This window comes from Cibotium barometz, chromosome 44 (assembly GCF_041138505.1).
Source record: "Cibotium barometz isolate CiBa-2024 chromosome 44, ASM4113850v1, whole genome shotgun sequence".
Classification (NCBI taxonomy): Eukaryota; Viridiplantae; Streptophyta; class Polypodiopsida; order Cyatheales; family Cibotiaceae; genus Cibotium; species Cibotium barometz.
In genome coordinates this window covers 31,965,418-31,991,817 of record NC_141089.1, presented here as the reverse complement: position 1 = coordinate 31,991,817, position 26,400 = coordinate 31,965,418, and the positions used below count along the sequence as shown (strand labels likewise).

The 26,400-nt window shown below is 48.3% G+C and overlaps 2 protein-coding genes and 1 pseudogene across 2 annotated transcripts in view; all 3 read left to right on the top strand.

Annotated features, from left to right (window-relative positions):
- The window catches only part of LOC147613213 (peroxisomal acyl-coenzyme A oxidase 1-like), a 103,808-nt gene that overhangs the window by 18,334 nt on the left and 59,074 nt on the right, over positions 1-26,400 (top strand). Inside the window, exon 2 of the mRNA XM_086782479.1 lies at positions 3,591-3,699. Coding sequence (XP_086638605.1) covers positions 3,591-3,699 — 109 coding nt within the window. The remainder of the gene's footprint in view (positions 1-3,590; positions 3,700-26,400) is intronic.
- LOC147613215 (uncharacterized) lies at positions 5,382-22,269 on the top strand (annotated as a pseudogene).
- On the top strand, positions 22,802-25,505 carry LOC147613214 (uncharacterized). The gene is given in 3 exon segments (XM_086782108.1): positions 22,802-23,012; positions 23,101-23,364; positions 24,579-25,505. Coding segments are annotated over 3 exon segments (1,308 nt in total). The 3' UTR covers positions 25,412-25,505.

Here is a 26,400-nt window from a genome sequence, read left to right as displayed (position 1 = left end):
TGAGAGGAATCACACTTGGTCTTTGGTGCCACGGCCTTTGCATCATTGTGTGATTAGTGTGAAATGGATTTTCAAATTCAAGTTTCATGCAGATGGTACTTTGGACAAATACAAAGCCCGCCTTATCGTTGGAGGATATGCTCAGAAGGCAGGGAAGACTTTGATGAGACATTTGCTCCTATAGCCAGTTATACCACCATCAAGATTGTTTTGGCTCTGGCTGCACGTTTTAGATGGCCCGTGTTCCAGATGGATGTCAAATCCGCTTTTCTGAACGGAGATTTAGAGGAGGAAGTTTATATTGAGCAGCCTCCTGGTTTTGTGATTCAGGGACAGGACACCCATGTGTATCTTCTAAAGAAGGCTCTTTATGGTCTCAAACAAGCACCCTGTGCCTGGTATCCGAAGATTGATGCCTTCTTGTTATCTCTTGGCTTTGAGAGGGCATATGCAGACAACAATCTCTATGTGCTTCTTTCTGATGGGGATATTTGTGTCATTGTTTTGTATGTTGATGACCTCATCCTTTCTGGCTTAGATACTGAGTTGGTCACATAGGTTCAGTCCAAGCTTTCTTAGAGACATTTGAGATGACTGATCTTGGTCTTCTTCATTATTTTCTAGGGCTGGAGGTTTGGCAAAAAGATGACTGTATCTTCATTTCTCAACAGAAGTATGTGAAGAAGCTGCTCTCACTTTATGGGTTGTCAGACTGTACACCTCTCTCTTGTCCCATGGATTCCAATGCCAAGTTATCCAAGGAGGATGATACACCCTTGGTGGATTCCACAGAGTACCGGTAGATTGTTGGCTCATTCTTTATCTTGCCAACACCCATCCAGATATCTCCTATGCGATGAGTGTTCCCAGCCAGTTCTCATCAGCCGCTCGAAGGTCTCATTGGCAAGCAGCCTTGAGAATTCTTTGTTATCTTCGAGGTACTTTAGATTATGGCATCACCTATTCCAGTGGTGCTGATTTGGTTGGCTTCATAGATTCTGATTGGGCAGGCTGCATTGATACTTGGAGGTCTACCTACATTTGGATATTGCTTCATGCTTGGTACAAGATTGGTTTCTTGTAAGTCTAAAGCAGAGGACTGTTGCTACTTCTTCCACTGAGGCTGAGTACAAATCCTACCTTCTCTCCTCCACTGAGGCACTTTGGATTCATCAGATTCTGGAGCATTTGTGCTGTGCCGACACTTCCCCGGTTACCATCTTCTTGGATTCTGAGAGTGCTATTTCTCTAGCTCAGAATCCTGTGATATGGGGATGATCCAAGCATATTGAGGTGCATTATCATTTTGTATGCGACTAGATCGAGTTGGGACTTCTTCGGCTAGTCTACTGTTCTACCAAGGACAATGTGGCTGCTGATCTCTTCACCAAACCACTTTTGAGAGCTACTTTGGAGGTGTTCCTTCAACGTGTTGGTATTGGACTGCTCCTCTAGCGCTGAAGAGGAGGTGTTGGAAAATATATCATCTCCAGATGGTCTACATGTACCTTAGCATGCTTGTATTGGTCATTTCTGTGAGCCCTTGCATTGCATAACTAGTAAGATTTTTCTACCATTTTTATGAGTCTTTTTTAGGCTATTTATGACATATTTATGCCTCACGACTACTATCGGCCTGCTACTACAGGTGGCCGATTGGCTCATATGGGACGCATATAAGTGGTTACACCCTTCTCATCATTTCCCATCTCATTCTTGCATATTTGCTAGAGGTGATTGGCTGTTGCAACAATCTCTTATGCTTGTAAGCACCTATGGGCTTCCCTCGTGCTCATTTTCAGCAATAATCAACTGTCTACAACCTTCTACAGTTTGTGCTTTTGCCTACAACCTGTGTTTTCTCTTTCTTTCAATGGTGACATCTCCTCCCTCTTCTAAAGAGTCGACCTCAGCTGAGAAGCCCCCCCTCACTTCATAAAGATGCAAGGTTATCCTCGTCTAAACAATTGATCTCAATTGAGAAGTCCCCCCTCACTTCATAAAGAAGCAAGGTTATCCTCATTTTCAGGAATGAGCCTGGATCTTGAATTACCGAGGTCCTCATCAACTCCAATCAAACTGGAAGAGAGAGAGAGAGAGGCTGGTCCGACCAGTCTGTCCTAGTCAAACTAGGTAGCTAGCTCTCTCACTAGCTAACTCTGATTAAACCAGAAACAGGGCTCTGTCAAACTAGGATACCGTGGAATCGGTTTCTAGTCAAACCGGTAGCACACTGTTTCTTCCAAGCAAGTCACTAAATAGGGAATGAAGCACCTCTTTCCAAGCCACCAAGCAGGGAAAGAGAGATTGCCATCCAAGCCACCAAGCAGGGAAAGAGAGATTGCCATCCAAGTCACTCAGCAGGGAGACTTTTTTTTCAGACCCTACCATATGCACCTAGTGTCGATTTCTAATGACCGAGAAGAGATGGGCTCAAGTTAGCTCTACCACATCGACTTTATGTATGGCTCCACACATGAGTGAGGTGGGCTCAAGAAAATTGGGGTTCGTAGCCCGCCAGAGTGTCTCTTTCTGACCCGGAATGGGTAAGGAGAGGAAAGACTGCTTTGGCGAAGGGGTTCTTGGAATAGATCCAGTGGAGACAGGGCTTGTAGCTCAGGGGATTAGAGCACATGGCTATGAACCACGGTGTCAGGGTTTTGAATCCCTCCTTGCCCACAATAGGGAGAATGAGAAGTCACCTTGGGTTTTGTCGATTTGCTTTGCGATGATTCTATCGAGAAGGACCGATGTCTGCGAGGTGTTCATCTTACAGCGTCCAACTGGCAAGTGTTCAACTGACAAGTGTCTAGCTGACAGCGGACAGGTGTCTAGCTGGCAAGTGTTGTGGTAGGTCTTCAACTACCAGCCAGGTGTTCAAATTTTCTGACAAGTGTTCAGCTGAAAAGTGTTTAGTGATTCAGCTGACAAGTGTTAGGCTAAGAGGTGTTCAGCTGTGACAGCAGTTGACAGGTCAAGCGCATCCGGCATGCACTTGCAGCCCTCTTCATCGGCTACCTACTTCTGGCACTTTTAGTAGGATCAACAATGCATTCCAGCAACAGATTGGCAATTAGCGGCAACCATGCAATAATCATACCTTACTCATTGCCGAACGGTGCACCTACTGTGGGACGACCACTCTCTATAAACATGTAACTCTGATATTGCAAAGGAGAGACTTTAATGAATCAAAGTGTTAGTGTTTCGCTCTCGTGTTGTGTACCATCTTGAGTTGCCTCGTTGATTCTCTTTCTCATGTCACTATCTAGTCTTGGGTGCACGATAAGCATACTGTCTTGTCAGAGTTGTGTGAGTGCGTAGTGGAGGGTAGTGTAGCCTCACATCTCCCTAGTCAAGTAGCAACTCGTGGAAGCATACTGCCATAGAGTGAACACCTTGCTCTTTGCGTTTACTTTAGGAGATATTAAGAGACTGCTTTGCCTTCACGTAGGCACACTTCTGCCCATTGATTTGAAAGAAAACATAGAATAAGGTGTTAAATAGGAGAAATATGCTTTTACTTCTTGCAATCTTTGAGAAAAAGGATTAAGGCATTGATTTTGTGGCTCCTATATTGATTCTCATAGGTGTTGAAAAGGGATGACCGGGTAACATTAAATCGAAAAGAGCTCATCAAAAGTGGCTTAAAGAAAGCGGCACATGTGAGGAAACTTGTACTCGACCATAGTCTTTCAGGTAAGTATCACAACCGGAAGCCTTCTACCTAGATTCCTGAGTGCAATCACTGTGGTGCATTAACTTGAGAGAGAGATAGGAGAGAGAGTTACACGAGACTCCCAATTGGGTCCCAAAACCCAGTCAGGGCCCCGACATTTTGGCGTTTTTGCTTTATTATGAAGTTGAGATAAGTACAGCATAGATCCTTGTCCTTGACCTTAGGATATCTCCTTCCTTGCCATGATGAATTGTGGCCAGACTGTTGAATAGGCCTTTCTGGATGCTTTGAATGGTCCCTTGTTGGAACAACTACGTACTAGGTGAATTCCCTGAATACTTTGTTTGGCACTGGTCTGTAGAAGAACGCTTGCCTTTGTCCTCTGCTGGAGTGGAGTGCCGTTGTCTTGGTCATTGATACTAATTGAATGCCTCTGCGATGTGATGCGATGCTGACCTATCTGAAATCCGATGGCAGGAATGAGAGGAAGAGACTTTTATAGGGCTATCTGCCCTTCTGTGGGCTTCAATACAACCTGATGACCTGCCCAGTTTGTCCAGCCACCTTCCTGGCCTGCCCAATCTGTCTAGCAGTGTTCTATGCTGTCCTGGGCTGCATGGCTGTCTGATTTGGGAATCTTGCCTCTTGACCGATCTAGATTGATGTTGTTTCTGGATAAGCTATGAGATATCAGTACATCTTCAACTCCAAGTGAGTTACAAAAATGTGGGGGGTTCATGCACGGGACTTACCAAGCCTACCCTGTTGGCGATTGGCTTGACATGTCCCTGTCCCGTCCCTGTCCCTGGACTAGGGCTCACAAAGGTGCACATTTCTCATCACTAACCCAAAACCAGGACATGATTAGGGTTTGTATGTCCATATGGCACCCAAGTGTGGGGTGTACTTGAAAATAACACATGCAAAGGACTTTTGGGCATGATTGCAATTCTATACAGTATTTGAATTAGGTTCCATGTGCTGGCATGTTTGATACAAGTGCACTATACCTGTGGCCACTGAGGGTGCCCGCATGGTGGACCATCCACAGCAACGGACCATCCCCCACAACATGACTGTGTGGCAGTGAGTCAGCGGAGGCGCCAAGCATTGGATCATCAAGTGGAGACGCACCACCACAACGGACACAAGGAGGTGCATTGAAGGCTCCAATGGCACCGAATGACACTCCACACCGCAACTCCCCCGACTGCCTTAGAGGACATCCTATCTTGCAGCCTTCATACCACTTTGTATCCCCTTGTTCTATCATCAGCTGGTGCTGTGTCGTCCTCTTCACTGTGACCTCTGCTGAGTGTGCACGATACAGTGAAGGACATGTATCAGTGTTCTCTGAGTAGTGCAAGTGTTTATTGTTCCTTCCCCAGTCTCGTCTCTTCTTGAGTTGTGTCCCGCTGCATAGTGTCTTCTGTGTTGCGCTGTGAGCATCGAGGACTCCGGCCATACTGTCCAGAGAGGAGCCACCGCCGGGCAGCCAGCCTTGCTACAGGCACACTAAAATTTGGCACGCCTGGTGGGACTCTCGAAACTGGGAGTAATGATAGCTCACCTTTTCTTTTGCACTGCGTCCTCTTTCGTGTTGTATTACGTCCTCTTTCCGTGTTGCATCCTCTCTGCATGCCCAATACACGCTTCCGTGGTAGTCCGGTGAGGACCTAGGAAACCTCCTCCACCCCTTCCTATGGCGGCTAACCTTGGTAACCCCACCCATGGCAACGCGGGAGGCGAAGCCAACCCTCTTGGTCGAGCTAATCCTCCTCATGCAGAACCCCTTTCCACAGTGCTGGGCCGAGTCAACATCAAGCTTCCCACCTTCAAAGGATCATCCATTGAGGATGTGGATGACCACATCCGATGGTTCATCTCCATTTGTAAGAGCCGAGGTCTTGAGCGGGAGGATGCCTTCTTGGTGCTCTTTCCTTCCACTCTCCAAGGTTGTGCAGACAAGTGGTTTAGTCAGTTTCGATCGATCACTTTACAGACTGGACCACTGTGAAGGACACATTCCTCCGGACATTCCATCGCGGTAACTATGAGGACCGCATTCTTCAAGAGCTAGGGAAGTTCCAACTGCAATCCGTTACTCTTGACTTGGACCACAGTGCTGGTGGCTTGCTTACCGACTTACCCTAGTGACTTCATGGTGCGTCAGTGGGTGACACAAGCCTTACCCAGATCCGGCCAGCAGAAGATTCGGAAGAGTTGGCCTACACCAACAACATTGTTGGAATTCCAAGAGCTACCTTCCCAACGTGAAAATGCACGACTCATGTTTGAGCGTGATGTCGGCTCTCTACATTCAACAATAACATAGTCTGATGATCCGGTGGCTTAGCTGAAGCGGGAGCTGGAGGCACTCTAAGTGAGCCAAAAACCTCCTAGCGAGGAAAGTACCTTGCTCCAGCTGAAAAGAAGACCCAGCATGAAGCTAAGAAGGGGTTGTGGTGTGCTATATGCCAGTCACTTGGACATACCGTCCAAGAATGCCCAAAAAGGAAGTACTGCTCCTTTTGTGAAAAAGGAGGACATGAAGATAAAGAGTGCTACTATCTCAAGGGGTTCCGTCAACTCCATCAATAACACCATCCTCACCCAACCTCGGCAGTCCCCAACCTTGCCCATTATGCTACAGTTGCTATTGCCGTTCCTCAACCTTTCCATTCTGCTACACCTCCTACTTGCCCACCCACTCCCCAGGTGACCTATCTTCCACCACTCATCCCAAATCCTCTTGCCCCAACCACCATGGCAGCCGCCCTAGTGAACCGTCCTATTCGCCCTCCCCAACCTCGCAATCGCCCCGTCCTTTGCTATAGATGTGGGGAATACGGTCATTACCAAAGCCGCTGTTCGCTTCCTGAAGGTGCTCCGCTCTGCCGACATTGTCCGGAATCCAAGGATCATTATACCTGGGATTGCCCCAAGCAAAGGGCATCCACATCCTCCGACTTCACATTCCCAACTCCAACCACCCACTTAGTCTCTGTAGGACATCCTCCATATGAAGGACATCCTTCTACCATAGGACACCCTCTGTCCACTTGCCAACCTTCCTCTCCCACCCTTCGGGTGTCTGTCACAACCCCCACACCTACCCATGAGGATCCGCCATCCACCATAGTGGTCACCAGATCACAAAAGAAGGCCATGCCTCAAGAGCAACAAGGGGATGAGCCTGATGATAAAGCTCCGCCCGTTCCCCGCACAATCTTAGATCAGTCCTTGCAGGCCTTCATGGACCTCCACAATCAACCTTACCTTCCGTGTCAGGACAACCCTTCAACCCCTTTCCTTCCACATTCCAAACCAGAGCTCACAGCTTTCTCTGTGGAGGATTTACTCAAGGGAAATACCTTGTTAGTGAACCTCTTTGATCTGTTTGGATTAGCCCAAATGTCCGACAATGCCTCAGTACACTATTGGAGAAACTCAATGGCACATCCACCAATTCTACTGGTGGGCAGTATGGAGGGTTTTCCCTTCCTTCTGGTGTTGCCGGTTGTATGGGTATCAGCCGTGCCAATCCCTCTCTTACAGATTACCGAAGCCCCCGCCTCTCTGTGGAGATGCATGGTACCCCACTTTGTGGGGTGTTGTCGACAGTGGCTCTGGGGTGAACCTCATGCCGGAATTCACACTCCATGCAGTAGGCCTCAAGGTGACGCGGCCAGCCAACTTTTGTGTTCGGATGGCCGACCAACAGGAGGTGACTCCTATTGGCGTAATAGATGGAGTCACTGTAGTCATCCAAGGGATACCATTCTTTTTTTTTTCTTTGAAAGAGACTTCTTTTAAGTACGAAAAAGGCATACAATAATCATGGCTGTAAGCTGGAAAAGAATAGAATCACCCCAATATGTAAGGTGATTTCAACCACTGAGGAGCATCATGATGCCATGAGAGATCTGTGGGACTAGAGAAAATGCCATGGTCCCACTCCCTCATAAACATAACACGCTTTGCTTGCGCAGAACGAGAAGACCCCTGAATATGAGCCCAAGCAGCCATCAGAGTTTGGATGATGTCACCCCATACAGTACTTATGCACTGAGACCCAAAAATCTGGACACCCTTGATAGCCTCCGTGCATCTAGCTCTACAGATCTGCCATGCTGTAATACTGGCAACAATCTCCCAACTGGTATCAATCCTTTGTCTGGGGGGTGTATAATTAGAGTGAGGGACATCTTGTAATAAACCATGTTGGGCAATACCTCTACGAATGAAAATAGCAAAGTTTGTACCACTTCCCTCGTAATAAAGCTACGGACCGGATTGGGAGAACCAAGCAACTGCCCCACAAGTCTCATGCATGGCGCGGCCACTCAATTTGCCCATAAGCTGGGCTTCCGAAACCCAAATTTGCTGTGCAATGTTGCATCTCCATAAACAATGCTGTACAATCTCAGAATCTGCCGCACATCTAGGGCAGGTAGGTGCTACACCGAAAACCGATCTCCACTGATTGGTGGGGAGACCACCATGTAAAAATAACCAGAAGAAATGAGAGATCTGGCTCCTTCTCTATGAATGCCAAAGCCTATGCCAATATCTGCGCTGTATCACTGGAGAGATATCATAACTCTCCCAATGAGGCCTGACAGTAGGGATCCTATGCATCTGTCGAGTGAGTAGAAGCCTGGCATTCCGGACCGCGAAAGTGAAAAAGGGAAGGCTTTTAAATGGATCGAAAGCATTGATCCACTCCCACTCTTATGGATCCCAGTGAAGATATCTGATAGGACTACCACCATATAGCCAAAAACATCAAGAGAGTCCTTCGCTTCCTTGCATGCCTCTTCCCCTTGGTTCGGATTGCTCCTCATCCGGGTTCAAGTCGTCCTTTTTCTTCGATTAGCATCATGGCTAATCATTCTCCCTCGGCCGGGCGAACAATTGTTTTGTCCGAAGTCGAGCTCGCGGTCCTCTACGCCGAAATAGAGAAAGACTCCAAAACGACCCTCATTGCCAAAATCTTTGGATCTCACCCGTCCCGTCTCCAGGCTCGGGATTGAGTCCTGTGGTGGCTCTGCCCTCCGACCTCGTTCCACACTTTCGAGATGTCAAGTTGCTTGGAAGAGGTTTCTTCCAAGTGGATTTTGATTCTGAGGACGTAGCCTCAGAGGTTTTGAAGGGCAGCCCTTTGCCATTGGGCCCGAGGAAGATATTCTTTCTTCCCTACTCCAGCTATTTTGACCTTGTTGAGGAAGACCGGAACCGTTTCCCGATTACTCTCAGATTCCCAGGTCTTCCTCGCACATATTGGCCTATGTTAGAGGCCATTGGGTCTGCCTTCGTGCTGGTTCTTCAAGTGCCCCCCCTCCACGCCTTACCGACATCTTCTGCCCAGGTGGTCACTCCCTCGGTGGATGTTGTCCCCAGGGTCATGGTTCTTGCCCGTGACATTGAGCTCTTTGAGGACTATGTTTTAGTTCCGGGCCCTTGTGGCCCTTTGAAGCAACGTATGGAGATTGCAGGTAAGCCCGATCAGTGTCGGGTTTGTCACCAACAGGGTCACTTTGCTCGAGATTGCAGGTAAGCCCGATCAGTGCTGCCGGGTTTGTCACCAACAGGGTCACTTTGCTCGAGATTGCCCTCGGGCTCGAGGTCGCAGGAGGCCTCATAAGCGTGCTTCTCAGGCGCCACCTCCCTTGGTTCCTTCCCGTCCTTCAGTCCGCCAGGTGTGGCGAGCTGTCTCTCACGCCCACCCCCCTGATGGAAAGGCCTCCTCGGATCATGTACAGATAGATGATGTTTCTGGTCAGAGGGATGTGTCAGCTGATGCATCTTTGTAGAGAGATGATATCTCAGATCAAGATGATTTTGTTGAGTCCTCTCTACTTGGAGGGGGCGATATGCAGGATGTTCAGCGCGGTGGGGATCATGTATTGCAGGATTTTCAGCATGATGCCATTGCCCTTGATGCCCCGCAAGGCGAACAGGTTTCTCATACATATGCAGGTACTGTGCAGTTCCACGGACAAGGCCATGTCAGTGGACTTTGCCTCGTGGATTTTCCCGTCGTCCACCATTATGAGAGGCGTCCTCAGGCTGCCCATCGTCTTCTTAGATCGGGGGTCAAACCCTCTTCTCTTCCATGAGAATCGTCTCATGGAATGTTCAGGGCCTTGGAGGGCTTCCCACCCGTGGTAGGAAGCGCCTTCTGAAGGACCAGCTTCACCCTGCTGTTATAGGAGGGTCTATGGATGTACTTTTGTTGCAGGAACACAGATTGGATAGATCTAAGTGTGGCAAAATTGGTAAGATGCTTTCTGGCCACCCTTCTGGTCCTCGGTAGTTGGGACTAGAGGGGGTGTTTGCATTTCAGTGGCAGCATCTGTTATGCCTCATGTTATTGGGCAAGGTGTTATCATCCTTGCTAGAGCGCAGTGGATCTTGATCATGCATGAGGGTCAGAAATTGGGAATCTTGAATATCTATGCACCTAACGTGAGAGGTGAAAGGGTGGCCTTTTGGGACACCATTACAAGTTGATCATTGGATAATGGGAGGAGATTTTAATATGGTTGAGCAACGTTCTGACAAGAAGGGTGGACGCGAAGGGGGTTTACTCCCTTTGGAGCGAACCTCATGGGAGAGGTTCACGCTTTCCTTTTTTGGCAGCGATTGCTGGATTGAGGATGACTTCCAGAGAAGGCCGAATTCCTAATCTTTCTCTTGGCATAACCGCAGGAGCAGGGATGAGAGCATCTTTGCACGTCTGGACAGGTTTTATGTGGATGATTGGTCCTTGGACAGAGGAGGCACCATTGCTATTATGCGTGGCACCACCAAATCCGGTCATTGCCCCGTCGTTTTGTCTCAGGGAGCCTGGGGCTCGCTCAGCCTCTCCCCGTGTCCGGATCCGTGACTCTCTTTATCTAGATGCTGACATCTCCCTTGAGAAAAAAGAGATATGGAGATCTTGTGACAGTCATGATCCTCGTCATAATATTGCGCTAGCTCTTGAGAGGACCAGGCATCATCATCATAGCATTGCCTTGTCCAAGAAGAAGGAGGCTCTGGACAAGGAGAGAGCTATTAGGCGTAGGATTGCTGCTCTTAAGAGGGAACATGAAAAGCATCCACATGCGTCTTGGATTATAGACCTCTTGACCATAGTTAGAGCAGAGCTGCAGTTGGCCATGGACAGGAGGGCTGAGTTTGCCTTTCATGCGAACGAGGCTTTTTGGATTCAGATGGGTGGCAGATGCATTAAAGAGTTTTTTTCAGCACACAGTTCTTCCCATAGCAGGGATTCTGTGAGGTACTTGCAGGATTCACAGGGTGTGGTTCAGATTGAGCCTGATAAGGGGAGGGGTATTGCTTCAGATTTTTATCGGTCTTTGTTGACTGCAGAGGTGCCCTCTCCTCCGAGAGATGTGGCACAGCAGAAAGTTTGGGAGTGCATGCCCAGGCTCATTACAGATGATATGTGTTCTTCCCTGGATGCCCCTTTCTCGATGGATGAATTCCTTCACGCACTACATGCTCTTTCCAGTGGTTCATGCCCAGGGGATGATGGTCTTTCTCCCGCCTTCTTTATTCTTTTTTGGGATCATATTGGAGATGCTATCACTGTTGCCCTTCAGGAAATGTGGTTGTCGGGTATGATGCCTCCATACCTCACGGAGGGGCTGATTCACCTTATCCCCAAGAGTGGGGACAAGACTGACATCAAGCAATGGAGGCCCATCACCCTCCTTGGATCTGCATATAAAATCTTAGCTAAAGCCTTGAGTATAAGGTAGCAGCCGATTCTCCAAAGGACTATCCATGATATACAGAATGTGTTCATCCAAGGAAGGAGTATATTTGAACATCTTTTCTTTTTGGGAAGGTGTCGAGTAGGCAAAGTCTAGTCAGCAGCCTCTTGCCATTCTTTTGCTTGATTTTGAAAAAGCTTATGACAGAGTGGATTGGGATTTTTTGGAGGGCACTATGGCACACATAGGGTTTTCGCAAAACTGGATCAAAGGGGTGTCCTGCGTATACAGGGAGGCTCATATCATTGTTTTAGCCTGTGGGGGGCACGGTGAGCGTTTTCAGATTTCCCGTTCAGTGAGGCAGGGCTGTCGCCTCGCCCCTTTACTGTACCTCATTGTAGCTGAGGCTATGAGTAGGTTTCTTCGGGCTGCCCTTGGTGTTGTGGGTCTCAGGCTGCCTTTATGCACAGAGGAAGAGTTTTTGGACTCTGAGTTAGCAGATGATACAACGTTGTTCCTTGAGGCTTCACATGCTTGGTTATGTGCTTTCCGGGCAGCCTTGGAGGCCTTTTGTTTGGCAGCAGGAGCTACTATCAATTGGCATAAGTTAGTTGGTTTTTGGATTAGTGATTCTCCTCTTGCAGATTGGGGTACAAATGTTGGTTTTACTTGGATTGAGAGAGGATGCTCTGCCAGATACCTTGGTTGTCAGGTGGGCGTTGACATCTCCCTTGCACAACAGTTTGCTCCAGTGCTCTTAAGCATTAAAAGCAAACTTCATCACTGGAGTAGGAGGAAGCTCGACTTGGCCTCTAGAGCTTTGGTGGTTATCCAAGTTTTGCTAGCCACGGCTTGGTTTATTGCTTCATGCTGGATTTTTCATAAGGGGTGCATTGTCCAGCTTCGTCGCCTTATTCGGAACTTTCTTTGGTCAGGGCTTGATGGAAATGCACACACCAGGGCTAGAGTTGCTTGGGAAACCATTATCAGGCCTAAGCAGGAAGGGGGATTGAATATCATTGACCCTGAGGTGCAATGTAAGGCTTTGCTTTGTAAGCTTGTTGTTAGGGGCTTTCTTCCAAGCACTGAGCCGTGGAAGGACTTATGCAATAGATCATGAAGTGTGTCCTTGTTCGCGGAGGTGACTGGACTCTCAGCTCACGCTTTATTTTTTCGGATGCAGTTCACCGCTCCCCTTCATCCCCCTTGGTTAGGTCCCTCCTACGGGCCTGGGACTACCTGAGGAGTTTTTTGGTACACATCCCCCCGCGTCCAGCGGAGGAAGTTAACCGGCAGTCCATTCTGTGGAATGATTTGATCTTAGATGTGCATGGTAGGCCTCTTGGGGCAGCTATGCATATTCTTTGGGTTGGCTGGGAGACCCTATGCCCCAGAGTGCTGGCTTGGAAGAGGGTTCAGAGCCTTACCAAGGTACAGAGATTGGATATCACGCAGCATTTGAGAGGCTCTAGCCGGAGGATTGCACGGATTGATGCGGCCATTCCCAACCACTGGATTACTGGATTTTTCTTGGAAGGCCGTCATCGTTCTTGGTTTGCGGTTTTTTCTGGGATAGGTGTTCCTCTTCAGGTTATGGGTCTCCCCTTGCTAGGGAGGATGATGTACCGGTTTTTTTTTCTGTATAGGATGGATGGCAGCTGGAGAGTTGTGACGTGCAAGACGTTATTGAGGGTCCCCAGATTCGTCCAGTCAGAGTTGTTGGCAGGTTAGGGAAGCACGTCTTTGTTGCCCCCCCTCCCTGTCATGTGCACAGTGTGTATCTACCGTGTGCTACACGCACACAAGACTAACTTCGAGGTTTGGGGAAGCTTGGAGCTAGGCAGGCTGATTGGCGAGCTGAGTTAGGGATAGACTAACGGGCGGGCACCCAAGTATGGACAGGTGAGCACCCAAGTGTGGACGCCCGATGACCGGCCAAGAGCCTATAAAACGGTGGCCAAGGTTAGTCATTAGTCATATAGAGTCTCGCGTGATTTGTGAGAGCTCTATGGTATGGAGCCTGCATCTAGTGCAGATGTGCACCTGCTTTACGCAGCCGAGGCCGGTAGCAATCTCGAGGTCCGTGAGGGTAGCTTCGTGGCGGTATGGGACGTCGCGAGGTGGAGATTGGTCGGTACCTCAACCTAGTCAGCTCAGCTCGTGGCTCGATGGGGACAGCCAAGACTGTGGGCTTGCCCACGGCTGTGATGGTTGGGAGGTGAGTCAGGCCTGCACCCCCTTGTTTTTTGTTTATTTGCAGGTTTCGAGTGAGTTACTAGGAGCGTTCCACGAGGGGATCCGATGGGGATTTGACAGTGGTATCAGAGCGTGCCTCGTGAACGAGCAAATTGGTAGGTAGAGAAGATGAGGTCGAAGTAAGGTATGTGTTCAAAAAGCTTGCTGTTTTTTCTGTGCATACTGCTGTTTTTCAGATTCAGTATGTTGTTTTCTCATCAAAGAAAATCCCAGGTAATAAATGGGAAAGTATTTCCATGGATTTTATTACTGGATTGCCAAGAACACATCAAGGCCACGATTCTATTTGGGTTGTGGTAGATCGCTTGACAAAAATGGCTAGATTTTTACCGAACCGGAAGACTATTACAGTTACGCAATTAGCACAGCAATTTATCGAGCAATCGTTTAGACTGTACGGGTTACCGCAGGACATAGTCAGTGATAGGGACTCTAAGTTTACGAGTGATTTTTGGAAACTTGTCTTTTGAGAAGTTGGAAACAACTTTGAATTTCAGTTCCTCAGATCATCCTCAATCTGATGGCCAAACTGAAAGAGTGAATCGGATTTTGGAGGATATGCTTCGAGCATATGTATCCAAAAGACAGAGTTTATGGGAGGATTATCTTCCTATGTTAGAATTTGCATATAACAGTACTAAGCATACGAGTACAGATTTTAGTCCTTTTATGCTTATGTATGGTTTTCAACCTAGATCACTTGTTATAGTAGGATTCTCAGGACTTCAGCATGATGCATCACGTAATTTTTTGCAAGATATGCAAGAAATGTTACAAGTTGCGAAGGAATCTATTAGAAGTGCTCAAGACCGAGACAGATTTTATTCTAATAGACATCGTTTACCCAGAGAGTTCTCTAAGGAAACGATGGTGTATTTGCGAGTTCCGAAAGATTCCGAGACTTTACGGACAGGTCGATCTCCGAAATTATCCCCTAGATACTGTGGACCATTTCGTATTACACGAAGGATTGGTTTAGTTGCATATGAATTGGATTTGCCTTCTCATGTCAAAGTTCATCCTGCATTTCATGTCAGTAGACTTAAGGAAGTACTAGGTGGAACAGACCAGTTAGTTACTTCTCAAGAAATTATAGATGTCGAGGACATGACATTTGTTCCGCACGAACCTGAAAAGATTCTTGGATTTTGTGAAAGAAAATTACGTAATACGCTTATCACGGAATACAAGATCAAGTGGAAGGATCGTGTTGAGGAGGATGCTTCATGGGAGACATTGACTACTCTTCAAAGAGATTACCCTGGCTTTTTAGTGAGCTCAGGAGTGAGCTCTTAGAGGAAGGGGAGTATGTCATGTGCACAGTGTGTATCTACCGTGTGCTACACGCACACAAGACTAGCTTCGAGGTTTGGGGAAGCTTGGAGCTAGGCAGGCTGATTGGCGAGCTGAGTTAGAGATAGACTAACGGGCGGGCACCCAAGTATGGATGGGCGGGCACCCAAGTGTGGACGCCCGATGACCGGCCAAGAGCCTATGAAAGGGTGGCCAAGGTTAGTCTTTAGTCATATAGAGTCACGTGATTTGTGAGAGCTCTATGGTATGGAGCCTGGATCTAGTGCAGACGTGCACCTGCTTTATGCAGTCGAGGCCGGCAGCAATCTCGAGGCCGGCGAGGGTAGCTTCGTGGCGGTATGGGACGTCGCGAGGTGGAGATTGGTCGGTACGTCAACCTAGTTAGCTCAGCTCGTGGCTCGGTGGGGACAGCCAAGACTGTGGGCTTGCCCACGGCTGTCATGGTTGGGAGGTGAGTGAGGCCTGCACTCCCTTGTTGTTTGTTTGTTTGCAGGTTTTGAGTCGGTTACCAGGAGCGTTCCACGAGGAGATCCGATGGGGATTTGAACCCCCCCCCCCCCAGTGATGATCACAGAGAGTGTTAGCCTTTGGTTGTATGGTGGCTGCCCTATCAGACATTTGCATTGGGACCCCGGTGAGTGGGAGTGGAAGGATGCTTGTAACCCTTTGAAAAGCATGCCTTTTTTCAGTTATATGGTGCGGAATGCCAGACATCTTATCTTGGGACACATTCAGAGTGTCCCTACTCTTAGACCCCATTGGGAATCTTACGGCATTTTGACTGACATTCAAAGGGTAATTTGGCGGAGATTGTGGCATTCTTATAGGAAGCCAAAGATTTCCTTCTTTATTTGGGTTTCCCTTCATGGTGGTCTGGCCACCAATCAGTGGAGGTCTGTTATTGGTGCTTGCCCAGCATGCCCTAGATGTGCAGGAGTTTCGGAGTCAGTTTACCATTGTTTATGGGAATGCAGGGAAGCACAGAGGGTTTGGTCTGCGATTGCACACCGCTTTGGTAGGATTAAGAGGGATGCTATCATTTCTTTTGGTTCTATCATTTGGTTGACAAAGTCTGGGCCTGAGCTGAGATTTGAGGGGACTGATAGGAGCTTGGCCATTATTGTTAGACAAGGAGTTGCTCGGCAGTGTTGTCTTCAGGATTTGCCACTTTCACACTTTGTCCCTCCGGCACAGAGGTTAGACAGCTCTTGAGAGATTATTGCTAGCATCTCAGCCTGGAATATCTAGAAGGCTAGATGCACTGAGGCCATTGAGGGTACTCCCGTTCTTGTTTCTCATTGTCTTTGTAGGATTTGGAGTGATATTATTCACACCATTATGGCTACCTGGGCCAGAATCCAGGGATCTTCGAGGGCTGCGGAGAGGAAGCACGACCAGTTTATGAGAGATTGGGACATTGGTATCTTTTTCACATCCTCTCATTCGGGACCCTATTGGTAGCACAGGGCTCCTGATTGGTTGAGATCTCCACCTTGCTTGGTGTGAAATCTCCATTTTATAAAATTTTTTCATACTTAATAGAAGTCTCCTTTTTGAAAAAAAAAAAACACGAAGAGCCATGAGTCACTATTTGAGGAGAAGGGTCAATGAAGCAATGCTTCCCCGAACGACCAACAATCCTCACTGGACTAAGCCTAGTATCTGGGATGATCCCCTCCATGCTACATCTTCTCAATCTCCCTCTAGGCATGAGAGTAAATGATGCAATTTGTAGCCTCTTGGCCCAGGAGAGCAATGACTTGCAGAGGTATGCCTATCCTCGAAAACACTCCCAGCAACTCGGATGATAGTCTCCATGAAAGGTCCCAGAGAGCCACTCCTGCGGAATAGCTGCATCAATCTGATCAATACGTATGCGAGAGCCCCTAAGATGCTGAATGGATGCAACTCTCCGATCCTCCGGAAGACTCTTAAAGGTCTTCCAAGCAAGAACTATGTCTGCACATCTCTCCCATCTTGACCACTGCATGTAACGAGATGCACCAAGTGGTCGACCGGCCTCATCCCTGATGAACTCGTTCCACATAATAGGTTGTTGGTTAGCCTCATCCAAAGACCTAGGAAGCCTTTGTCACAAAAATGGTCTTCATGCTTCTCTGACAATGGCTGCAATACGAGGGGAAGATGGTGCCCTAATATCAGCCTCTGTGAACAAAAATTGTGTGCTGGGCAGCAAGTCTCTCCCAACATGGGGTGTACATCCGGAAATCTGAGACAAGAAAAAATCCTTCCAAGGCTCAGTGCCTAGCAGGAAACCTTTGACCACAAGTTCGTAGAGCGACGCCCTACACTGAACATCCAGATCAATAATATTCAGTCTCCCCTCTTGTCTGGGCTGAATAACTGTGAGCCAAGCTACCCTGGCATGAGTGTTTGTGGTTTCATCCAAACCCGACCAAAGAAAATTATGGATCAACCTCCGCAATTGACTAATGCACGCATGAGAGAAGCACCAACAAGAGGCAATAAACCAAACCGAGGCAAGCAATACCTGATTAGCCACGAAAGCTCTAGAGGATAAATCTAATCTCCTGGAGCTCCAATGAAGAAACTTCTTCCGGATGCTCATAAGTACCGGAGCAAACTGTTGTGCGGGAGAAATATCAACCCCAACCTGGCATCCCAAATCTAGCAGTGCATCCACTACTGATCCAAGTAAAACCAAGCTCTGCACCCCAAGCAACTCTTGGTGAGTCACTAATCCAAAAACCAATAGATTTGTGCCAGTGAATGAGTGTCCCTGCTGCCAAACAAAACTCTTCCAGTGCTACCCGGAAGGAACATAAGCATATGTGTGAGGCCTCCAAGAACATGGCTGTGTCATCGGCTAACTTAGAGTCAACCGGCTCCTTTGGACTACGAAGAGGCAACCTCAATCGAGAAATACCAGCAGTGGAGTGGAGGAAGATGCTCATGGCCTCTGCAACTATGATATATAATAATGGGGCTAAAGGGCAACCCTGCTGTATTGAGCGAGAAATCTGAAGCTGCTCTCCTCTATCACCGCAAGTGAGCACACTACTGTGGGCGTCATGATACATGCATGAAACTCCCTTGATCCATCTCTGAGAGGCTAAGAGTACCCTCAAGGAAGTCCCAATCCACTCTATCATAGGCCTTCCTAAAATCCAAGAGCGAAATGGCAAAGGGCTGATTGCTCGCTTTGGCCCATTCCACGGCCTCCCAGAACGTGAAAATGTTATCCTTCCGTGTAAGAATCCATTCTGAATATCATGAATAACATCCTGCAAAATTGGCTTCAATCTGATGCTCACAGCCTTAGCAAGAATCTTATATGCAGTCCCAAGTAAGGTGATAGGTCTCCACTGGCCAATCAATGTCTTATCCTCACTCTTAGGGATAAGATAGATAAGCCCCTCAATGAGAGAAGAAGGCATACAAGCTGTGTCCCACATCTCCTGAAGAGCCGATGTGATCTCAGCCCCAATCTCATCCCAAAAAGTAATGAGAAAAACAGGGGAGAGGCCATCCTCCCCTGGACACTTTCCATGAGGTAAGGCATGAAGAGCATGACAAAACTCCTTCATATAGAAAAAGGGGCATCCAGAGCGGCACGCATCTCCTCACTGATCAAATGTGGTAGTGCATTCCAAATCTTCCTCTATGCCTTGTGTCTCAAATCAGAGTGTGGCTCAGCTCCAAGAAGTTGGGGATAGAAATCAGTGGCAATCTATCTAACCGTAAGAGGATCTGAGTGAAGAGTTCTATGTGAATCCTGCAACTGCTTGACACTATCTCTGGCATGAGATGGGCCGTGAGTAGCAAAGAAATGTTTGCTGCATTTGCCACCCATCTGGGTCCAAAAGGATTCCTGGGCATGGTAACGATACTCTGCACGTTGCTCAAGAGAGTGATGAAGTTCCGCCCTAAGTGTACATAAAGAATTTGCAACCCATTGAGCATGAGGATGTTTCTCGTGCTCTTTCTGTACAGCAGCCAATCTATGTCTAATAGCCCTCTCTAAATCCAAGGTCTCTTGCCTCTTAGACAAGAAGGCACATGTGCGATAAAAGTCACTAATATCACAAATAGAAGAGGCCAAACTTTGCGAGGCCTGCGAGAAATCACGAGATATCCAAATATCAAGCATACGATGTGATAGCTCTGCATCTGAAAACAAATGATCAGGGATGCGTACATGGGGTGCTGATCCATGGCGACTCGGATCTCTAATACATAAAACCATTGGGCAATGATCTGATTTAGAGATGCTTGTAGCAATAAAAGTATGCCCCCCTCTGTCGAGCACCCAATCATCCACATAAAATCTGTCTAACCGTGCATAAATACATTCTGCATCCCTTCTTCTGTTAGACCATGAATAAAGAAGAGTGGATGGTCTCCTCGAAATGTCATCCTCATGCCAACAATCTCTGCCATGAATGGAGAGTATAAACCTCTCCCAAGACGCTCTTTCAACAGGATGCACCAAGCCCTCATGTCCACCTCTTTTATCCATTGGCATCTCAACCATGTGAAAATCCCCACCAGTAATCCAATGGTCGGCAAGAAGCATCAACATAGTGAGAGATTTCCAGAAGACAATGCTCTCACCTCTATGGTTAGGAGCATAGAGGTTGAGAATACCAATGTGTGTAGTACCCTGCATAAGGAGGATCCACTGTGCTCTCGCAGGCAAAATGACACCATGTCCAATGATGCAAGGCAAGATCAAAGCTGAAACAGAGATATAGACACCACCTTTGGTACCAATAGCTAGTGACCAAAAGGTGTGTCCCGAGAGAAGCTTGCCTGATCTCCCACACTGGCTAGCATCCAGTTTATGCTCTTGCAAGAGCAATACATCCATAGGTCCACCTGTAACTGCACAATGAAGCTGAGTTTTGACAATTTGTTTCTGCCGACGCGGAAAAAAGCCCCCAAGACCCTGAATGTTCCAAGAGACAATCCTCATAAGGACTCAGAGTAGGGACGACCAGATCTCGTGGTCGACGTAGGACCCTCTTTAAAGACAGAAGTACATCTCACATAGGTAAGGGAGGGAAAATCAGATGATGTAAACCTTACCTCTCGTTCCCACTCCGGGGAAAAGCGAGGGCTAGTCCTCAAAACTGGAGAGGTACCATGACAATGCGATTGCGTAACATGCCAACATCATCCTCAAGGGTAGAATCATCCTGTAACTATGATGCAGCATCCTCCTGTGCTTGCGGTGGGGGGATCCAAATCCTGTGCTTGCGGAGCCTCATCCTCCAAAGAAGGATCAGCATCTTGTGAGGCAAGAGTTGCATAAGGGTTGGGGTGCTCCACTAGGGGTGCGGGTGAAGGGGCAGGTACGGGGGCCCGAGGGTGCTTGCCAACCCTAACCACAACCCGACGTTGTGTGGTCTGTTGTGGCATAGGATCAATTGGAGTTTGGGCAACTGCTGAAAGCATCTGATGGGTGGGACCACGCCACCTCCTAGCATGGCCCCTCGATCTGGGACAATCTCTAGCACTGTGGCCCTGACGACGACGACAAATATGACACTGGTTAGGTTTGCTTGAAATCTCCATCCTCCGGCGGAAATGAGAGCCGTCAGGTCTCTGAAGCATAATATGGTCGTTAGTAATCAATGGATCAGGAACAAGCACAAGGATCCGGGGTACACCATCAAAAGTGGCGGTAACAGCCCTGAGGCAGGAGAGCCCGGAAGGGCCAGTACCTCTAGAACCTGGCAAACCGAGGAAGAGAAGGGAACCGCAGTGGGACCGGGGTAAGGTGCTGATCCTCCGTCATTGGATCAAAGCCCACTTGGTACTGAAAATAGAAAATCTTCCTAGGGCCAAGAGCGAAGGGCTTCCGGCCAAAACCTGAGAAGTAGCTTCTGGAGAATGAAAGTCCACCCGGAAGAAGCGCTGACCAAGCAAACTAGTATCTTGGAAGTGTACAATCAGCTCTGAAGGGAGAGCTGCTAGAAGCCATTCATGGGCCTGCGAACGAGAGGGGTGGGAACCATAAACTCTTGCAAACAAGGGTGGTCTGACATCATTGTCAATATTGTGCTGAAGAGAGGTGAGCTCGTCTCGCGAAAAATTAATGATTCTCCTGGCCAGTGGGGGTGACGAAAGATTGGTGGGGGTTGGCTAGTGGGGGAGACGAAAGATTGGTTGTGGTAGAAGCCATAGAGCCAATCGACAGTGGGCGGAAGACTTGAATCCAAATAAAAGATTGTTGCTGAATGAAAGAGGCGGTGGGGGGAGGAAGAGGCGGGTGAGAGCAAGGAAGAGGAAGCGGAAGGGGCGGAAGCAGGGCAGGAGCAGAGGCGGGGAAGGATGCAGGGGACAAGTGGGTGCAGCAGGGTGAATGCAGGCGGGGGGCAACAAGGGCAGGAGAAGAAGGGGGGCGGCGGGAGCAGGAGGGATAGAGACGGCAAAGGCAAAAACGGGAGTAGAATGGGGGGCAGTGGGAGCAGAAGTGGCAGAGGTGGGAGAAGAAGGGGGGGCAGCGGGAGAAGAAGCAGGGGCGGAAGCAGAAAAGGGGGGCAGAGGGAGCAGAGGGAGCTGAAGCGGGAGAAGAAGGGGGGGCAGCGGGAGCAAAGAGGGGGGCAGCGGGAGCAGAGGCAAGGGCAGGAATCGAAGGAGGGCAGCCGAAGCACAATGGGCAGAGGCGGGAGAACGAGGGGCAACAAAAATAGAGGAGGGGGCAAGTAGCGCAAGCACTCAATTCAGCTTGACATTCGTTCTCAAGGGATACCATTCTTACTTGACTCTGTGGTGATCCGGCTTCGTGAAGTCAGAGGGGCCTACTCTTTACTCATTGGTCGTCCATGGTTGAGGAGTACATGTGTTCTATACGATTGGGGTTCCGACCAGTTGTGGATTCCATGGCTGAAGAGTACAAGTGTTCTACATGATTGGGGTTTTGATTGATTGTGGATTCCTCGAGAGCATGGCCCACAGGAACTCAAATTGGAGGAAGGTCTGGATCATGGAGTCCGTGGTGCCACAGCAGCTCCCATTTCTTCTTCCAACTCTCCGACAACCACTTCTTGGCCGATGACAGAAGGCCTTATTCCCTATGGTTATGAGTCGGAACTACTTGACTGGCTCCTGGCTGTGGAAGGTCTGACATCCTACATGGTGGACATCATGGAGATACCACACGCTTCCAACACACTCTCCTCTGAGTTAGGCCTAGGAGAACCCGTCACGGGTCGCCACAGAGGACTTAAGATGGCCAAATCTCTTCCCAAGGTGGAACAACTTTCCACAGCAGCTCGAGTCATTGTCACACAGACTCAACAATGAGCCAAACCACAGATGTTTGAGAACACACGAACTTTCCCAGTGGGGGAGTGTCCTAAGTGTTGGAAATAAGTGCACACTAGGTGTACTATTTCTCTAGTCTAGTTTCAATTAAGTCTTTGTGTCTTGAGTCTAGTGCCATGTGGCACCTCTACATTTATCCCATAAGTGAGTCTACTCAATCTTGTACTTCTCACCTATAAATTGTAGGTGTCACATCAATGAAAGAATCAATCTTGTGTCTTGTCTACACTCATCTCAAGGTAACTCTTTGTCTTTCATTTGTGTTCTTGTTTCATTTCTAGTGTGCTTTTGCTTTCATATTTTCTACATGGTATGAGAGCCATGGTTTTAGGGTTTCCCTGTTTTTCCTCTGAGCTTTCGCCATTCTCTCCAAGCTGTCCCACACAATTCAGCGCAGCACGCTGGTGTTTGCTTGGTTCAATTCTCTCTCTCTCTCTCTCGTCTGAGCTCCTCGTCGCCATAGCCATCCTCATTCTTGGTACCACCTTTTTGAATTGCTCTTCATCACGCCATGGTGGGATACACGCTCACGGCAGCCGCCTTGCCGCAGAAGCCAGAGTGGCTAGAAGCTTTGCTTTCCGAGAAGTTCTTTGCAGCTTGCGCCAACGATCACCTTCATCTGAAGAAAAATGAGAGGAATATCTTCTGCGTGGATTGCAGCGGGGCATCTGCCAACACTGCCTTCCAAACCACCCGCCGCCTCTTCCCTCAGCCTATCCACAGTCTGCTGCAGCCATAGCTGCGTTTTTTTCTGCCCGCCATACCAACCTGCCCCGTTTGTCTCTGCTCGGCATGTTGATTCTGCTCCAGCTTGCAACTCCAGATCTGCGCCAACAACTGCCCGTCTTCTCCTTCTTGCTGCTGCGGGGGTTCATCATGGTGCTGCCGCCTCTCTACTTGAGCTTACCGGCCTGTCCTCTAGTACTGCACATGCAGCAGCTAGCCCCGCACTCTCTTCTTCATCAACATGCCTTCTCAAGTCGTGGACCTCCTGGATATTCAACTCATGCAACAACTCGTCATTTTTGGATCTCTGGTCTTCTCGACATCAGCTCGACACCTCCTTTTGTGAAGGTAAACTCCAATGCTGATTTTGGACCTGATTTGCAACTTCTGTGCAAAAGGCATTTCCCCCTTTGTTATTTCCCATTTCCTCTTCATCTTCACATGTGGGTTAGCTGTCCATTGGACCAGCCAGACCTGCAGCAGCAAATTTAAAGCAGAAATCAAGTGTATGTTGTTTTCTATTTTCAGTCTACTCTCTATTTCTTGAAAAATCAACAATCTCAGTTCTGAATTTCATTTACTTCTCTATCTTGTACGGGATTAGACACTGCCCTTGCATTTCAGCAAGTGGTAAGACCTTCCCTTCATCTATCTGTCTCTCATGTACGGGATTAGACACTGCCAAATATGGTAAGACCTTCCCATCCCTCTCATATTTGTCTATGCTTTCATGCTATCTACCACCATTGATCACCAATGATGTAGATCATGGGGGTAATGTCATGTCTATTTGTCTACATGGACTTATCTTTGTCCCTATCCAAGAGGCACCCCTGCATTACTCACTCTAGCAGGAGGATTGCCCTTGAGGAGGGATTATCTATCTAGGTCCATCTCTCTATCTATCTACAATCAGTCAGTCTTTCTGTCTATGTGTCTATCCTGTGTGTCTATCCTGTCACATGTCTTTGACACTCTATCTATCGGTCTATATGCCTCTCTTTTGTGGATTAGCTACCCACATTCTCTTGGCATTTTCTGTCTGTCCCCATGTATCTTCTATTTGTCAGTCTCTCTCATGTCTATCTGAAAGTCTCTCTCTCTCTGTGGGACCACTCTACTGGCTGATTGTCTCTCTCTCTGTCTGTCTATGATCCACTCTTGTCCCTACCCTTGTGGACGCATATGAGCATATCACTTGAGGAGGGGTGTCTCAAGATCTTTTGTCTCTCATGTCTAGTCTCTCTGTCTTGGTCTTATCTTTTGTCATGTCATAGTCTTGTCTTTTTGTCTTCCTCCTAGTGTCCACTTAAGGAGGGTGTTGGAAATAAGTGCACACTAGGTGTACTATTTCTCTAGTCTAGTTTCAGTTAAGTCTTTGTCTTGAGTCTAGTGCCATGTGGCACCTCTACATTTATCCCATAAGTGAGTCTACTCAATCTTGTACTTTTCACCTATAAATTGTAGGTGTCACATCAATGAAAGAATCAATCTTGTGTCTTGTCTACACTCATCTCAAGGTAACTCTTTGTCTTTCATTTGTGTTCTTGTTTCATTTCTAGTCTGCTTTTGCTTTCATATTTTCTACACTAAGTCTTGGACGGAAGATCACGATGGCACTTTCCCAATTTACCACCAGCCTGCTCACAACCCCGATCTCCTCTCTAAAGCAGCCAAGACAGGGGAACCACTCAACCTTCTATCTTGCCAGGATCTTGTCCAGGAATTCAATCTCAGCACTTCCGAGGAGCCCCGTTCCATCCTCTTAGCTTCTGGGCTAGGGGACCATCCTACCCTCCTCGATCAAGCTGCTGCCTTCTTCCAATCCTATAAGGATGTCTTTGCATGGACATACAAAGACTTGGAAGGTGTCCAGCCCGCCATTGGTGTCCACACCATTCCTCTCTAGGAGGGCACTTGACCCATTCGTGGGCGCGCCTACAATCTCAACCCAAAATACGTAGAGGTTGTCAAAGTAGAGTTGGAAAAAATAGAGGACACCCAAATCATCTCTCCAGTGGAACACTCTGAATGGCTTTCTCCCATGGTGATCTCACAAACAAAAAAGACCAATAAGATCCGAGTGTGTGTGGAGTTCCGATCCCTCAACAAAGCTACTATCAAGGATGGATTTCCCCTTCCATTCATGGATCAGGTCTTAGAGGATGTGGCCGGGCATTCCCTCTACAGCTTTATGGATGGGTTTAGTAGCTATAACCAAGTCGCCATCCACCTGGATGATCGGGCCAAGATTGCCTTCGTCACCCAATATGGGAGGACCTACGTCTACAACCAGATGCCCTTCGGGTTGTGTAATGCTCCGGCCACTTTCCAACGGCTTGTCACCAATATCTTTGGGGAGAACCTACCTCAGCTTTCTCTGTACTTTCATTGATGATTTTTCTAATTTCATCGGTACGCAACTTGTCTCTAGGGTAGAGGCCTTTTCCAAACATCTTTCCAATTAGCTCTGGTCTTTGCCAAGTGTCGCTCCTCCCAACTCCGCCTTAACCCCTCTTAAGTGTCATTTCTTAGTGGTCTAGGGAACCCTACTAGGTCATATCATTTCTTCCGAAGGCTTGGCTCCCGACCTGGACAAAATAGTTGCCATCCTTCGTCTTCCTCCTCCCATCAGCCCAAAAGGCACCTAGGTTTTCGTCGGACACACCGGCTACCATCGTCGTTTCATTGACATGTATGCCGACGTGGCTCTTCCACTCACCCGCTAAGTCAAGCCATCCGCCATTTTCCAGTGGTCTGACCTGGCCTCTACTGCATTCTCTTACCTTAAAAAGCGCCTCACTGAATCTCCCATCCTCGCTCCTCCCGAGTGGACGATAATCTTCCATGTCCATACCGATGCCAGTCTCATTGCTGTCGGCACGGTACTTACACAGCCCAGTGAGAAATACAAGATGGACAGACCCATCTATTATGCTAGCCGGGCAGAAAGGTGGTGTTCCTGGATGAAAAGGATATCTATGGGTCCTCCAACGAGAGCCCTCTGGATCTCCTGGCGAAGTCTGCCCCGACCAATGTAGCAGCGATGTCCACCGAGACCCTGGATGTTCCATGAGAGGATCCTCATGGATGAGCTATGGCAAGTGAAGCAGCCGCCACTGGCTCACCCCTCTCAGCCAGCCCGGATGATCTGCCCTCCACTCTGTGAGTCTTGGGCGCCGGTTTGGAGGGAGAATAGTCACTGTCTGTCCGGGTGCGGAGTCTCTCCAAAAAAAAGGATGACCTGTCTCTGTGTCCAGCCCCACTCCGCCTTTGCTTTTTTCAGGTGCCTCCAGCTGGATGCTGGCCCGTTCGAGACACTGGTCGCGCCCTTGCGAGTTTGCGTGGTGTGCCATCCCTCTCGTTCTCCTTCAGTGGTGAGCA